The 16614-nt window shown below is 42.2% G+C and overlaps 1 protein-coding gene across 1 annotated transcript in view; it reads left to right on the top strand.

Annotated features, from left to right (window-relative positions):
* The window catches only part of shisa7a (shisa family member 7a), a gene marked incomplete at both ends in the record, with an annotated part of 12613 nt that extends 1207 nt beyond the window's left edge, over window positions 1–11406 (top strand). The window contains 5 exons of the mRNA XM_084336745.1: window positions 7794–7948; window positions 8259–8324; window positions 9808–9978; window positions 10269–10831; window positions 11056–11406. Coding sequence (XP_084192871.1) covers window positions 7794–7948; window positions 8259–8324; window positions 9808–9978; window positions 10269–10831; window positions 11056–11406 — 1306 coding nt within the window. The remainder of the gene's footprint in view (window positions 1–7793; window positions 7949–8258; window positions 8325–9807; window positions 9979–10268; window positions 10832–11055) is intronic.
* Between the last annotated feature and the right edge of the window lie 5208 nt (window positions 11407–16614).

Genomic DNA, 16614 nt, shown 5'->3' with positions numbered 1-16614 from the left:
AGCCGGTGGGGTGTGTGTCCTGGTCATTGTAAACTGCGACTCCTACTGGTCGGTCGGGGCGCCTCTTCAGCAGGGAGGGGATCTGGGGGAAATAGCATGAACCTCTGCACGTGTTACGTTCCCCCAGTGAAGCTCCTCGCTGTCGGGTGAAAAGAAGCGGCTGGTGACTCCACATGTATCAGAGGAGGCATGTGGTAGTTCTACACCCTCCCCAGGCCGACAGTGGGGCAATGTGTGCAACGACCAGGAAGGGAATTGGCATAACGACTAAATTGGAATGGGTGAAAAATACAGAAAGCCCAAAAATAAATAGTATATAAAAAAAAGGAAACACAAACATTTACATGTGGCAGACTAAAACATGTGATATTTCTGCTTGACTTATCCCGAATCAGTAGTTCACCCTTTTCCCACGAATACTTTGTATGCCGTAAATTTTTTTTTTTTTGGACCAAATCTTTTTTTTATTTTCAATTTTCAAACACGAAACAACACAACTCACAACACAATAATAACAATAGTACATAAAAGACATCCAACAACATAAACAACACAACAATGATTAGACAATAAAGTTGTCACAAAGTAAAAGTATAATAAAATAAAATAAAATATATACTATAAAAAGTGCTTACAGAGCCCCCGCCACCTACAGGCCCGGCAACCGCAACCCACCATCCCGGAGGACCCCCAGCCCGGCCCCCCCGCGATCCAAAGCACCACGCCTCTTTAGTGCCTCGACCCGCAGAGAGCCCGAGCCGCGGCCCCCCCCAGCCAGAGCCCACGATCACCAGACCCAGATCAGAAGGGGGTCAGAAAATATACATAGGGTCAACATTGAATGAAAAATAATAAATAAAACAAAAATACAAAAAACACCATTACCACCAACATACACCACCTGGGTTGCGTGATGATAGCCTAATATTTTCCCAGACCACATCCCAATCAAAATCTATATCCATCTCAGGGATATCCTTTCTCCAAATCGTATCTAAGGGTAGGTCCTTTTTTTTTAAACTTCATTTTTTTAGCGTTTATCGCTTTTCTGGTCAAGCATGACCGACAGAAACAGGTTGAATGGGATGTAGAGTAGGGGAAGACACTCTGAGAAAATACGGCGGGTCCGGGAATCGAACTCGTGTACCCCAGATCCGTGACGAGCACGGTTGTCCCCGACGCCAAAATAGCGCCGAGATACGCGGTGAGCTACGGGAGCTCCCGAGGGGGGGGGGGGGGGGGGGGTAGGTCCTTATATGAGGACGTAAGTAAGTGCCGATAAAAGTCAGAGACGAAGCCTCTCGATGTCTCTCTGTCATAAAAGAATTTGTGAAACCGGCAGGGGTGTAAAAAGTACCCAGAAATTATACTTAAGTGAAAGTATGGGTACCGTCTCAAAATCTGACTCAAGTAAAAGTCAAAGTATCTGGCTAAAAACACACTTGAGTAAAAGTCAAAAAGTCCTCCTTTTAAATGTACTTAAGTACTAAAAAGTTAAAGTAATTTTTTTTTAAAGGGATAGACCAGGGGTCTCAAACTCATTCCATCATGGGCCAAGTTTTCATTTTAACTATACATTGCACCAGGTGAGTTAGTTGAAGAGGTGAGCCAATTAGTGAAATCATCAGCTGGTGTTTAGGCAAGGCTGGAATGAAACCAATCATACACTCTGCCCACAATGGAATGTGTTCTGAGATAGACAATGCTGAAATGAAAGAACAGAGGACACTTTTTTTGCATTACAATTATTTAATGCACTTCTCCATTGAAGGTAAACTAACATGGACGGCATTCACATCACAGCATGAATAATATCACAATATTAAAAACAGAATGGTGTATCCTGAATAATATCACAATATTAACCACAGCATACTGGAATAACCTGAATAATATCACAATATTAAAGGCAGAATACTGGAGTACCCTGAATAATATCACAATATTAAAGACAGAATACTGGAGTACCCTGAATAATATCACAATATTAAAGACAGAATACTGGAGTACCCTGAATAATATCACAATATTAACCACAGCATAATGCAGATCTGACTGTCTATTCTTCTGATAGCAGGTGTTTAATCAAAGATCCCTGTTTTCTAGTCTTGCACAAGGACCAATCAGCATGGGTATGGGCGGGTTCATTTTCCATTGATGGGGATTTGATTGGCTGTTTACCTTCGGTCGCAGGATTAATAACGTTAACGTTAGTTCGGCCAGATAAACAATTAAAATATACTAATTAAAATGGTTGAACCTGTGAAATTTGTACTTTGTACTTTGTAGGTCTGCATTTTAAATGTAAGGAGTAAAAAGTATGTTTTTTTTCTCTGAAATGTAATGGAGTAAAAGTACAAGTATACAAACCTAATAATACTTGAGTAAAGTACAAATCCCCCAAAACAGTACTTAAGTATTGTAACGAAGTACAATTACTCAAGTACTTTACACCCCTGGAAACCGGTGTCCTTCTAGTGGAGCGTCCCATGGGACTCCATGAGCCTTTAGAGCTGCCCTCATTTGTAAATAAAAGAAAAAGGAGTTACTGGGGAGATCAAATCCGTCGGATAGGTCCTGAAAAGACCGGATACCAGAGTCATTGAAAATATCCCCCAATATATAGACGCCTTTCCCCTCCCATCTAGGGAATCTAATGGGTCGTTGTCCAATAAGGAGCAAATTGTTATTGAATAGTGGGGAATGCGTGTGCCATTTATGGCGGTTAGTGCGTGCTCTCTGGGTGTCACGCCAAATCTGGATCACATGTGTGATCAGAGGGCCAAATCGTAATTTGCATTGTTTAATTGAGATGTTGGTATACACGACATCTTGAAGTCTGTGTGGGGACACCATCTCCTCCTCCAATGGACGCAAGGACACAGCCGCTTGAGCGTCAAACCACGTGATAAGAGGTCTCAGAGAGTAGGCTTGAAAATAATACTTGAAGTCTGGAAATGCCAAACCCCCGTCTAATTTACTCCTCTGTGCAGTGGTTCTCTTTAAGCGTGGGCATTTGTTATTCCAGACGAATTTATATGCAGCAGAGTGCAGTTTTTGCCAGTAACCAACAGGGGGAGACAACGGTAGCATGGAGCTGATAAAATTAATTCTAGGTAAAACATTCATCTTAATTATTGAGGCGCGGGCCTGTAGTGAGTTCTTTAATTTGGACCACCTGTCAAAATCCTTCGTAATCCTGTCACTCATGCTGGAGTAGTTATACTTTACTGTCTGGTTAACAGTTGGGAATATTTCAATCCCAAGGCATTTAAAGTGCTCTACCATGAGTATGTTTGCTGGAAGGATGGTTGCCTTCGCAGTCTCGTTGAGTGGAAGGAAAGCTGATTTTGGCCAGTTGATCTTGAATCCAGATAGACTGCCAAAGTCATCTATTACTTGGAGAAGATAAGGCAGAGAGACGGCTGGGTTCTGCATGAATAGGAGTACATCATCCGCGTATAAGCTGATATGGTGATGTGTGCCCTTAATTGACACAGGGGATATAACCCGGGATTGTCTTATGTACTGAGCTAGAGGTTCGAGTGAAAGAGCAAAGAGTCCTGGGCTAAGAGGACAACCCTGTCTAGAAGAGTGCGAAACAGTGAATAGTGGTGAGCAAAGCTTCCCAGTCAAGATCATGGCAGAGGGACCTGTGTAGAGGACTTTGATCATGTGAATGAAACCATCGCCCAATCCCATCCTTCCTAGTACCGCCCATAAATACGACCACTCCAGTCTGTCAAAGGCCTTCATCGCGTCTAAGGACATGATGGCCATAGGGGTTGCAACATCCTTACTGGCTTCAATCACGTGTAGTAACCGTCTGATATTATCCGTGACCAGTCGACCTCTTATAAAGCCAGTCTGATCGGGGTTAACCAGAAACGTCATATGCTTTTGAAGTCGGATGGCTAGCACCTTAACATATAGCTTGAGATCAGCTCTGAGGAGACTTAAGGGTCTATAGCTTCCACATTCGGTTGGGTCCTTATCTTTCTTGAGTAGAACAGATATAAGTGCCATATTGACATCCCTGGAAAAATTGCCCTCCTCGACTGAGTGTAAAATCATTGAAAGTAATAAGGGACCAAGTATATCCCAAAACGCAGTATAGAGTTCCGGTGGAATGCCGTCCCAACCAGGAGCCTTGCCCCGCTGCATGTCAGCAATTGCTTCCCTGAGCTCATCTAGTGTTCAGCTAACCGTTTTGTGTCCTCCTCTGAGATTTGTGGTAGGTTAATTTGATTAAGATAGTACTCCAGCTTGGCGTGATCAAAGACCACTTCCGACTCATACAGGTTGGAATAAAATGAGCGAAAAGTATCGTTGATTTTGTTGGGGTTGGTGGTTATCTCCCCCTGTTGGTTCTTAATGGCAGGGATATCCGCAAATTGATCGCTGGCCCGTATCTTCATAGCCAGTAGGTGACTAGGTCTAGAGCCATGAAAGTAGTAGTGTTGTCTTGTTCTGTGCATTTGAAATTCAGACTGTTGTCTTAGAATGGAGTTTATCTCCTTTTTCACCACTTTAATTTGGAGCTCCAGTCGGCTAGAATATCTGCGCTGCATAGAAGACATCATTGTTTTATGCAGCTCTTCCAATTCTACTAACTTGGAGAGACGCCCCTTGCGGAGATTGGAAGCAAATAGAGTGGTATTACTCCTAATAAACCCCTTAACCGCATTCCACAGAGTTCTGGGGTCCTGTACCGATCCAGCATTAAACTGCACGAATTCAATGAGCTTCTCCTTAAATTGTAGATTAAATTCCTCGTTCTTCAGCAGTGTTGAGTTAAAGCGGCATCTAGGGGCACGAGACGTCATTTTGCTGAGTGAACCCTTAAGGAGGATGTATTTGTGGTCTTCAAGTCAACGTCAAAACTATCGAATAGCCTAGGGGAGGAGAAGACATAATCAATTCTGGAGAAAGTTTTATGTCTCGCGGAGAAGAAAGAGTAGTCTCGCGAGGTTGGGTTGAGTAACACATATCAATAACCCCCGTGTCTTTAGACCAGCCACGTAGGGCCGCGGAAGCTTGCTTCTGATCGTGGGTTACAGCATCTCCGGATTTATCAATCAATGGATCCCACATGGCATTGAAATCAGCACCCACTATGAATGAGTACTCCGGTAGTTTCAGCATCGCTGTAGTGAGTGCAGTATAAAAGTGCGCGTCATACACATTAGGGGCGTAAGCAGCTATAAGAGCAATTTTCCTGTTAGTATATTCCATCTTCGCAATAGTAATTCGTCCTTCAGCATCAGACCACACGTCTAATAGTTTAATATTCAACTTCCGCTTAGCCACTATGGCTACTCCCCGGGATCTAGTGCTAAAAGAAGAGGAGCTTATATTATGATAAAATTTGTTTGCAAGTTTAGCACTGTCAGCCTTCAAAAGATGGGTTTCACTCAGCAAAGCCACATCAATCTCCTGTCTTTTCAACCATGTTAGCACACTTGTGCGTTTATGTTGAATATTAAGCCCCGCTGAATTCCAGATCAAGATGTTTAAATTAGCCATATTCCAACCAAGTTGCAGTATGACTGAACGTGATTCCCCCGAAGCAGAGCACCACAACATATACACATCCCCACGCTAAGGTCCTATTGGACGAGAGCAGACATACAATAGAACGAGCCAAAAGAAATAAAAAACTAAAAAACCCGTGTCCCCCCCCCCCCCCCCCTCAAATATCTTGTCCGATGTCGATCAAACATCACTTGGCACTGTGACCGGGTCACAGCAACCAGAACCACATTACGTAACTTTACCATTCTAACCAGAATTGTATATTGTAACGAATTAGGAATAGGGGAAGTCCCCCATCTCTCAACAGAGAGTATCAATCTATATCTATATAGAGCTCAGTGCATAGAACATTATGCATACGATAAAGGCAAATGAAACATAGTTCGTCCGAACTGAACTTGATTAAAGTGAGGTACTCTTAACACATGTCGAAATAATACCATTGTGGAAACAAACCCCGATCATTACCGTGCTGCCAACGTTGTGGTGGTGCAGCGTCGGTGACAGTCTTGTATTCTGCTGTGATAAGAAAGAGAGTTAAATGCACAGCATTGTCCGCAGCGGTAGGGTAGCCTCGACCTGCCACCCGCATACAGTTCGTTGCAAAGGGGATCAACCCCCTCGGTTGGCCGGATCATAAGCACATTCAGTCTGTCTGAGTGAAAATTGTGATCTTCATCCCGCTCGGTTAGAGTCGAGTAAAGACAATAAACATACGTAAACCTTGCGCCGTTCAATGGATAGTTCAAGTGTTAGATGATAAAAAAAGGCAAGAGATAAATAATAAAGAAAAAACTGATAAGAGTATAGGGCATCTGAATTACATTCAATTAGTCAGTAATCATGTTCGTGATTGGGACAGTACCATATAGAGAAGTCAAGTATTACCGTCCTGAGGATTGAGAAAGCCACGGTCGAACGTGTTTACCATAGTGTCGGCCCGGCTAGCTAGCCGGTGTGCTAATAGCACATGTGCAGTGGAGTCGTTAGCTTGGTTAGCTTGTATGCTAGCCGCCCACGTGTGGAACCAGCTCCACTCCTACAGGGCTGCTAGCTTGGATAGCCAGCATGCTAGCAGGCCACGCGTGAAGCCAGCCTCAGGTACCCGCTCCAGCCCCTCCTTGCCCGTCGCTCGGCGTATGCTCCACCGTGGCCGGTCTGTTCCTCTCAGTCGGAGTGACTGTGTTGCTTTTTCGAATGAAGTCCTCCGTCTCGGCTGGTGACTTGAATAGTCGGTTGCACGATACCTCTCCCCGTCCCGTCTTCACCTTCAGCGTTGCTGGGAATAGCAGAAACACCTCCACCGCTCGCTCTCGTGCCAGATCCATGGCGCCTGCGAATGCTCTACGACGTTTAGCTGTGTAGTCGCTAAAGTCAGCGGCGAATCTCAATGTACGGCCGTTCACTACCGGAGGTTTCAGTCTGGTCTCTCTCAATATATGCTGTCTCGTCTGGAATCTCAGGCAGCAGAAAATGAATGTGCAAGGGTTTGCACGTTCGCCCTTCAACTGGGTAGCGGGTCTGAAGATCCTATGCGCTCTTTCGATCTCAGGGCGAGCTAGCTTTGGGAACCATTTTGGAATAATTTCCTCTAGGTACTTTATCGGTTCGTCCTCCTCCATTTCATAAGGCAGTCCATATATTCTCACATTACATCTCCTACCACGGTCCTCCAGATCCGCCGACTTCATCTCACAGTCACGTAGCCTGTCCTCCAAGCATAATATTCCCGCGACGTTGGTCTCAGCTACCTCCACGACCGCGGACATACCTCCCTCCGCCATGGTTAATCGTGCGTCTATTGGAGTCACCTCCTCCTGTAGTGCATCCACCCTGCCAGCTAGCTTAGCCAAGATAGCGTCCGTTTCCTCATGGAATATCGATCTGATGAGATCCTTATCCACGTCGTTCAGGGTTCCCAACTTGCTCTGCGTATGTTCTAACTTCTAGAAAATAAAATGGTATAAAAAATAAAACGTATTCAGGGTTAATGTGGCTTTGTTGCCGAGGTCCGAAAAATCAGCCAGCCATGCGCTGTGGAACGGAACCGGAAGGCCGTATGCCGTCAATTCTGAGACTGTGGTCACAAGTTTTAGTAGAAATGTTTAATTTAATACTATTTTCTGCGAACATGTATGGTGAGTACTTACATCACTCCCACTGGCACCATTTCAAGACCGCAGACCAAGGGTACTGGCAGAGTTAGAACACAAATCGAACCCCTCCCCCTCCTGTGTTTGTGTTTCTTCTTTTCTAAGAGCCCTGGTTGACATGTTGCGTCACCAATCGAGCCCAGTGCAGCAGGATGAGAGGAACAACAGTGTGGCCCTGGCCGTGGGAGATGGGCAGGGGACACTGGGGAGACCTCCCAAAAACCTCTACGCTCCCGGCCTGCCCAGCAAGGACAACAGACGTAAGAGACTCAACTCATACAACAAACATTCTGTTTGACCCTAGTAGTTCATATGGACAGAAAATAGAACCATAGATAAACACTGTTACAGTATGTATGCCTTACATACAAATGTGTAGAGGCTGGGATGGGATGTAAAGGAGGTAGGTACCTTGATCTTTGAATGCAAAATGTATGCCATGAAACTGCCTAAAATATATTATATAGTATATAACAACAATATATAAAATACACACATTGTCCTGCAATAAATGTATGCAATAAATGTACAGTGGATGCACAGCTAATCACTTTTGTCTTTGACCTACAGTGGGGAATTTGCAGCACAATTTCATCCACCCATCATCCACGAGCCCCAAACACACTGCTACTATCGGTAAGGCATGCTTGTGAGGTTCCTGCTTCAATGCAACATTATACAACATCTAGTTCCAAAGATGCATTGTAATTGGATGAGAGGTATTCTGTGAGTGCTTATAATCACAGTATAGCACAGGTACCTGACAATTTGAGTGGTACTCCGCCTTGTTTACATTTAATTAGCCTAATTTACAACACTTGCACTCGCTAACTACACATCTTCTGTTGTTACATTGTTACAAAGAAAGAAACGACCAAGGCAGGCCCACGGCCTCGTTCCCACGGCGCACCAGAGCCAATAACCACAATATAACACTCTCTCTTGTATGTTGTTGCTTACTTATATGATATATTATCTCTGTGTGTGAGTTTTGGAGTTGTTGGAAGTTGTATTTCTTCACTTTTGAGAGAGCTAGGCTAGCTGCTCACTACTGCTTCCAGTCCTTTTGCTAAGCTAGGCTAGCATGCACCTGGACCTCTCGCTGGGTTCTACTGGACACATAGAGAAGAAGCTGACATCAATATTCTTGTCTGACTCCGGGAAGATGGAAAACAAGTGTATTTCCCCAAATATTCGTCACCAGAGTGTTTGTTTAACATCCCTAGTGTTAATTTACTTAAATTCATTACTTCAATGTTTATAGTCTTTATACGGGTATGTATACTTGTTTAAAGGGTCTGTTGGTTCTAATGGATGCCATCAGATTTGGACAGTGTTGCTACGTGTAATGCTGTTTTTATAGTATTTAATTGCATACACATTGGTCGCAAACAACAGGTGATTGTAATCATATAGCATTTGATTATCAATACATGACAACCAAGGCCAATGAGCTGCTGCATTGTGCCATATTGGCGAAACATGTCATACTATGGATTGAGTAACAAAACTTACATATCTTACTGTGTGGAAGTACAGGGGTCGACATTTAAAAATACAGTAAATCCAATAGTCTTACTGCAAAAGCGGGCCATTCTGAACCTTTTCAAGGCTGGTTATTATGAACACACAAATCCATTGTTTATAAAGTCTCATATTATGAAATTTAATGATTTGGTTTACTATAAAACTATGCAAATAATGTACAGAGCTAAAGCAAAGTTACTCCCAGATATTTTTTAATTTACTGTTCAAAAGGCTAAGAAAGGGATTAAATGGAGGTGTATTTCTATTATTGGGGTTAACTTGTAGAACAATGCTGATAGTAATTAGTTTTTCTTTTTTTTTAATGGTTTGTAAAGCTATTTTTGAAAACTACAAAGGTGAATAACACTGTTCTTTGCTATTTTCTTTTAGAATACTGTTTTGGAGTCTTAATTTTGTTAAGAATATACAGCATTATGCTTCAGTCTGTACCTTTTCAGTCACTGTAAAATCAAATATTGTTAAATGATTATGTATATTGTATTGTGTGAGATGATGACTGAATAAACGACTACTACTACTAGTAAGGAAATCCTACCGATCATAACGCTTGTTCTCCTTCCATCTTCCATAGAACGCACCCCTCGGATGAACAATGCTCAACTAGCAGCTGGAGGCAAACACAACAACACCAAGTCCCAGCCTGCCTTCCACCACTCCCTCCACAACCTCGCCCAGCTACCCCCCTCCTACGAGAGCGCCACCAAGCCAGAGCTCAACAGATATTCCTCCCTCAAGCGCCTGGGTCAGTACTAGACGTAGACTGTCCTTTGTGTCCCCGTCCCTCTCTTGAAAATGTTGCATAATCTGTCATTAAAGAACCATGTGTGTGTGTGTGTTGCTATTGTGTACTGAAATAAAACAAGGGCACCGTTGTGACCGTGATAGACAATGTAATAATGTGCGTTGAGTGCTACAGTTATTTCTTAATACAGTAAATACAGTCAACTCTGTGGGACCTCGTCCTGCTGAATTTCCCCAAGGGGATCAATAAAGGAATATCTTATTCTTAACCTATTTGACTTTGACTTCCAGAAAAAGGTCTTGATGACTACTCTTCTGGTTACTGCACCACCAAGCGCCGGCCCCACACAGCCCAGCCAGCTCTCCAGTCCTCCCAGCACCACCTCCACTGGGGCGGGGACTACACCCTCAGTGGAAGAGGCACCCTCCCTAGGCATGCAGTCCGTCCCTGGATCCCACCCGCTGGCATGCCTACCTCGCCCACCCCCAACCCTTACCCCCTGGACCCTCCAGAACCCCAGTTCAACCCCAACTATGACACTCTCTCCAAGCCCGCGAGGAAGGTCAAGTCCCAGGACCAGCTGCTCAACATGGGTGATGTCCCTGGGAACACAGGGACTCTCTCCAGGCTCTCCAAGAACCAGCAGCATCAGTACTACAAAGCCATGGTGGCTACCAATAAGAACTCAAACATGCAGACCCTCACTCGCAAAACCCAGGATAGACAGGAGAGACAGGAGAGACAGGATAGGCAGGATAGGCAGGATAGGCAGGATAGGCAGGAGAGACAGGATAGGCAGGATAGACAGGATAGACAGGATAGGCAGGATAGACAGGATAGACAGGAGCGCCAGGTCATGTCCCCAGACCATTTAGATGAGAGGATGGGGGGTGGTGTTGGGGCGATGGGGGTGGTAGATCCATATGCCCATGGAGGAGGAGGAGGAGGAGGAGGAGGAGGAGGAGGAGGAGGAGGAGGGGGGGGGGGAGGAGGAGGAGGGGGGGAGGAGGAGGAGGAGGGGGGGGAGGAGGAGGAGGGGGGGGAGGAGGAGGGATACCTACCTTGCCCCGCCAGCAGAAGGCTCAGTCTCAGCAGAATGTCTGTGCCACACCTACCCTAGACAGGCACCACATGATAAAGATGAACTCTCACCCCACCTCTGGAAGAGAACAGGAGCGGAGCACAGCCATGACAGGGCATATGAGTGGGGGCATGGGTTGGGCAGGGGAGACGCCGGGGGCAGGGGTAGTCATGGGAACAGGAACACTAGGGGGCCACAGCGCTAGAAGGATGGCTTTTGCTGCGAAGAGGCAGAACACTATTGAGCAGTTACACTTCATACCAGGTGGGGGTAGTGGTGGGTCAGGAGGAAGTGGGGGGGGCAGTCAGGGGATCAGAACGGGCAGTAAGAATGAGGTGACAGTGTAAGGTTTTGTGCCTGATGTAGAATTTGCCCCTAATTAAATATTAGCCGTCTGCATTTAACTATTATTAGATGTATAAAAAAATCTATAAAAAGCAAGTTTTACCCTTTATTGCAGTTATTGGGTGAATTCAACGTAAGTTCTTCGGGAGGCAGAGAGCAGGAGGTACATGATGTGGTAATTAAATAGCATAAATAGGTTTATTTATATGGTTGAAGATAAAAGAGATGACTTCTTGTTGCATTTTTTCTATATATATATATATATATATATATATATATATATATATATATATATATATATATATATATATATATATATATATATATATATATATATATATATATATATATATATATATATATGTATGTGATAGCCTACATCAGCCATATTTCATACCAGAAATTGCCATATTGCCACATATGTCGGCACCATAACAAAAAAGAATATAGAAGGGTGAAATATAAAAACAACAAAAGTGTTGTTCATAACTTTGTTTTTATACATCTTTCAAAAAAGAACTCAGGAGCCATATTAGACAGGGAACCAGAAAATGTCCAAGAAAGTAGAATAGTTTTACATCGATGAAGAGGACACACTTGTGGAATATTTGTATTTAAGAATTTTATGGAGAACTGCGCTCATTGCCCAGTGGATTGTAACCTCGCTAAATCCTTGCCAACAACAATTTATACAAGCTGACCAGCTGAGGTGGAATGGACCAGGCCACACAAGGCCTTTTCAGAGATGTGCCGTCGACTTGACCAGTCTCACGGGAAAACAGAACTGATGTCGATCACTTCCTGTGTGAAGGAGTGGTGGTGGATGGTGCTGCTGTTTGGAGTTCACACTCACCAATGACTGGATCACACAGCAGCCAGACACTATTGGCAGGACAGGACACGGCACCCAGTTCATCTGTTGAGGAACCCAAATAACCAATCAGTTGCCTGGGGTGCCTAGCTTTCCATGTGCCCTTACATTATAGCCCCAAGAGGAGGTAACCCTCAGCCAGGCCTGTGATCACTGCTGTGTTTGTAAGGGGGTAAGTTTGATCTCATGTTACGGCCGTGGAGCCACATCTTTCTTAAAGGGGCACTTCACCAAAAAACAATGCTGATTTATTTTACACATAATCTCACACATATTCTAAGGCTCTAATCTGTTTTGCACACATTCGTTTAGTTTGACAGCTATTGAGAGTTATGAGTGTTTGAATGTGGCCGCACCAGTGATGTCTTCAGAGGACACTGAATCCTTAATTACAGCTCAGTGACATTATGTAGATGAAAAAAACAGCAAACCCTATTGCAATCCTTATCTCAATTTTTTTCATCTACATCATTTCATTGAGCTATAATTGCACAACACAAAGATTCAACGACTAAATTAATGTGTGCAAAACAGTTTAGAGCCTTGGAATGTGTGAGATTATGTGCAAAATAAATCAACATTACTTTTCTGTGTAGTGCCCCTTTAATGTTCCCAACTACAAAGTAGGATCATATATAAATTATGGTATGGCCAAATAATATATAGCCATGAATCATTGCTAAACAAGGGTCTCTTGACCATCATATATGTCAGTTACTAGATCAATACAGCACAGGCATTTCTATTCAGTTTACCAATAACAAGACTATGTATTTTAATATGGGTATAGAGCACAAATGAATAGACCATGACGCAGAGATTGCACTTACACAATTGTCCTTCAAAGCCATTTATGGAGATACAAAGAAAATACCGCAGACGAGGCTGGTCTGACAATCACCATTTTATCATTCTAACCAGGTGACAAGTGATACAAATCAATGACATTTTGTACAGACAAACAAGGATTGGCTTCTAAGCAAGCCAACGTTTTAAAGGCAGGAGACGGGCCGACGTGAAGCCTTCTCTGGGATGTCTCTGTGTGCGATAAGACACTTGGAGATGGTAAGGATGCCCTTTCCATCCACAGAGGAAAACCTTGCTGTATCATAACGCACTTCAGCCATTACGAGTAAAAAACAAAAAAAAGATTAAAAGAATAACCACCATCACTAATAACGCTTATCAATACTAAGGGCTATCCTATATAGTATGTGATATCTGTAGTCTATATAATATGGTATCTCTTTCTCTTGATTTTGTGTTGATATTGTCACTGGTGTATTTAAGTATTAATGTGTTCAAAAAAGAAAACGAATCTAGCAGTTTAAGCACAGTTAAAACAAAGCAAAACACTGAGACAAATCTTTGCACAAAGCTAATCCCCTGATATTTGCACCAGATATAAACATACTTTGTATCATGTCCTTAAGGTTTACATTCTGTAAAAGCGAGGTTGTCAGTGTGACTGATCAACGAGAGGCATTGTATCGAGAGGAATAATTATTTTTTATGTATTTGTTTATTTAAAATATATATTAAGGAGTAATAGGAAAGAGGAGATAATTCTTCAGATAAAAGGACGAGGACTTTGACAGTGCTTGGTTTTTAGTCGAGAGGGTACAGGCTTGTTGTTGATACATAGAAATACATATTTAATTGGGACAATCTTCCTATACACAGTGCTAAGTGTTGTTATGATTATGATGGAGTGTTATTATTATTAATGATTATTATAACTGTTATTGTTATTATTAACAATTATCTTATGGTGTGATGTTCTTTTACTTAGTGGGATTTAAGTGTTTATTGTTTTTGGATAACATTCTCACGACTAGTTTGTTTTTGTTACATCTGGTCATAAATACTTTTTAAAGAACATTCTAAATCTTGATGCATGCCAACTCCATTTCACTGAGAGGCACTGACAGAATGCCTGGATCTAAGGTCCTTGACAGTAATGGCCAATTTCCAGCTGTATGTCTGGTGCCTAGACATCAGCCTTATGACTTTTTGATCTTAAACGATTGCTTATGTTTCCACTCTAGTGCAAAAGACATCTGATGAAAATATCTGCAGCCATCTGTATGAGTGTAAATATGGACGTACGTATATCAGTCAGAGAGAGAGAGAGAGAGAGAGAGAGAGAGAGAGAGAGAGAGGGAGATATGTTTGGGACGGGCCAACATTTATTAGAAACACCACAGTAGAGACATTATTTGGTTTCTGCTATCACAGCCTGACCCAACACTATAAACTCATGGTGCCATAGTGTATGTGTGTATGGATGAATGTTTTTAAACCCAGGTGGGTAATGTGGGGGTTCAATGGTAACCTGAATGTTTCAAGTAAGTTTCTTTTTTCAGGGAAATAGGACAGATGACATAAAGTAGTATTTAATTTTTTTTTAATATAAAGCCACAAAAGGTCTGTAGCAAAGTCTGTAAACTTTCACAAGCCATATCCATCAAAAGCTCATTACCATGATTTTATAAATTGTTAAACTGATTTGTGCAAGTATTGTATTTTGTATAGCTAGTACAATCAGAATATTTTAACGAGTGATCTCTTCGACATTGAACTGAAGATATAACAAATTATGTGTTAGTAAGTATATAATGACCTGTACAGTGCCAAACTCATAAGAATTGTTGTCTTTCTATTGTTATAGCCTACTATGTGGCAACAGGGATATAACTTTTTCAGTATTAAGAACTAAATCATATAGATACATAAATGAAAAGGCTAATCTTCAGAGAGAAATGAATGAATAAGGTGTGTGTTTTTTCATTATCATTATGAATTCATTTAGATTGAGGATGGGAGATATAGTAAATTCAGATGCAACCCATTACTGGCTGTACATTTTATGGATAAGGATGGACTGTGTCCAGCAATGAAATTCATGGATTTATTTTCATGATTATACATTTCAAAGTAACCTTTTTGTTATTGTTCAATGCATTGATCCCCTCAGATACAAAAGTGAGTTACACAACATTTGTATAATAAAGTTGGTGGGAAAAAAAGGTCTCCATCGTCATTCATAATAGTACATGGATTAATCTGTCCGATTCAGCAGGCAGGTCTGGAGTGTTTTTAATGATTATTAGAACTGTATTGTTATTAGTAACAAGTATTCCCTGTACCTATAGAATAGTCTAATTACTAGTGACACTAGCGATAAACATATGGATGGTATAGGTCACCCACCATGAACCATCTCAGCAGTAGGTATCCTCCTCTGCCTCCAAATTGCAATAGTTGGTGGCACCATAGCACTGCCTAGAAATGTTGTAGTGTTCCCTCTTGCCACAAGGGGGGGCAGTGAACCTACTGGCCTATTACTAATGGCATATTTCCATTGACCAGTAGGCATTGGTATACACATTCCCTACACTGTAAATGTAGCCTAAATGTTAGGTAAGCCCTTCGCCACCTACTCCAAAAAGATGGAAAACTGAGCTGTTGCCATTACCGTTTGCACTTTATTCTCAGTCCCAATTACAAATAAGAAGCCCAATTGCTCCCTAGAATAGATTTTGATCAAATAAATTGCACCAACTAAGAAATTACATATCCCCAGAGATGGCAAGATATATCTGATGATGATTTCAGTCTTCAGTTTAGCAGCTCTATCCAGCCTCTTTTCTCAAGGCAGCCACTTGTTTCCACGGGTATCACAGCTGCATCACATCTCTTAGAGTATAGCTTACACTAAAAATCATACTGATTTAGGCTCTATAGCCGACTGTAACTTAATTTGGTGTCTTATGCTGCTGGTAGGCACAAGCCTGTGGGTACAGACAATGGGCAGAGGACCGTATGACCTATGGCCTCTAAAAACACAATATAAATAAACATTTAGAGGTTGATTGTGATTTTTTTTTTTATCTGGATGGCATGCCCCCTACACCGAACTGTCAAGTCAAATTCCTTTATTAATCCCCTTGGGGAAAGTCAGGTATCAAACAACATTGGGGAGGGGAGGTATACAGGCAGAATGTAATAATAGCAATAGTAATAAAGCAGAAGAGGTAATAATAGCAATAGTAATAGAATAATAATATAATATTAGTAATAGTAATGATAATAATAAAATAGTGTACAGACTTCTCAAATTTGAGAAAGATCTATTATTAAGTATTCAACTACTACACCACTGCCTACCATCTACACTACTACACTCTGAGCCTATTATGTCCATCCATGCTCATTTTATCATAGATGTAATAGGCTGATCTTTAAAAGTTATAGACTGACCAGGCCAGTGGTTTTCAACGTGGCCCCAGGGGTCCTTCAGGTTCTAGCGGATACCCGAAAAATAGGAAAATGTTAT

Source organism: Notolepis coatsorum (genome assembly GCF_963971535.1).
Source record: "Notolepis coatsorum genome assembly, chromosome: 19".
NCBI classification, from domain to species: Eukaryota; Metazoa; Chordata; class Actinopteri; order Aulopiformes; family Paralepididae; genus Notolepis; species Notolepis coatsorum.
Note: the sequence above shows the minus strand (reverse complement) of the source record. Positions and strands in the feature narration are given on the sequence as shown.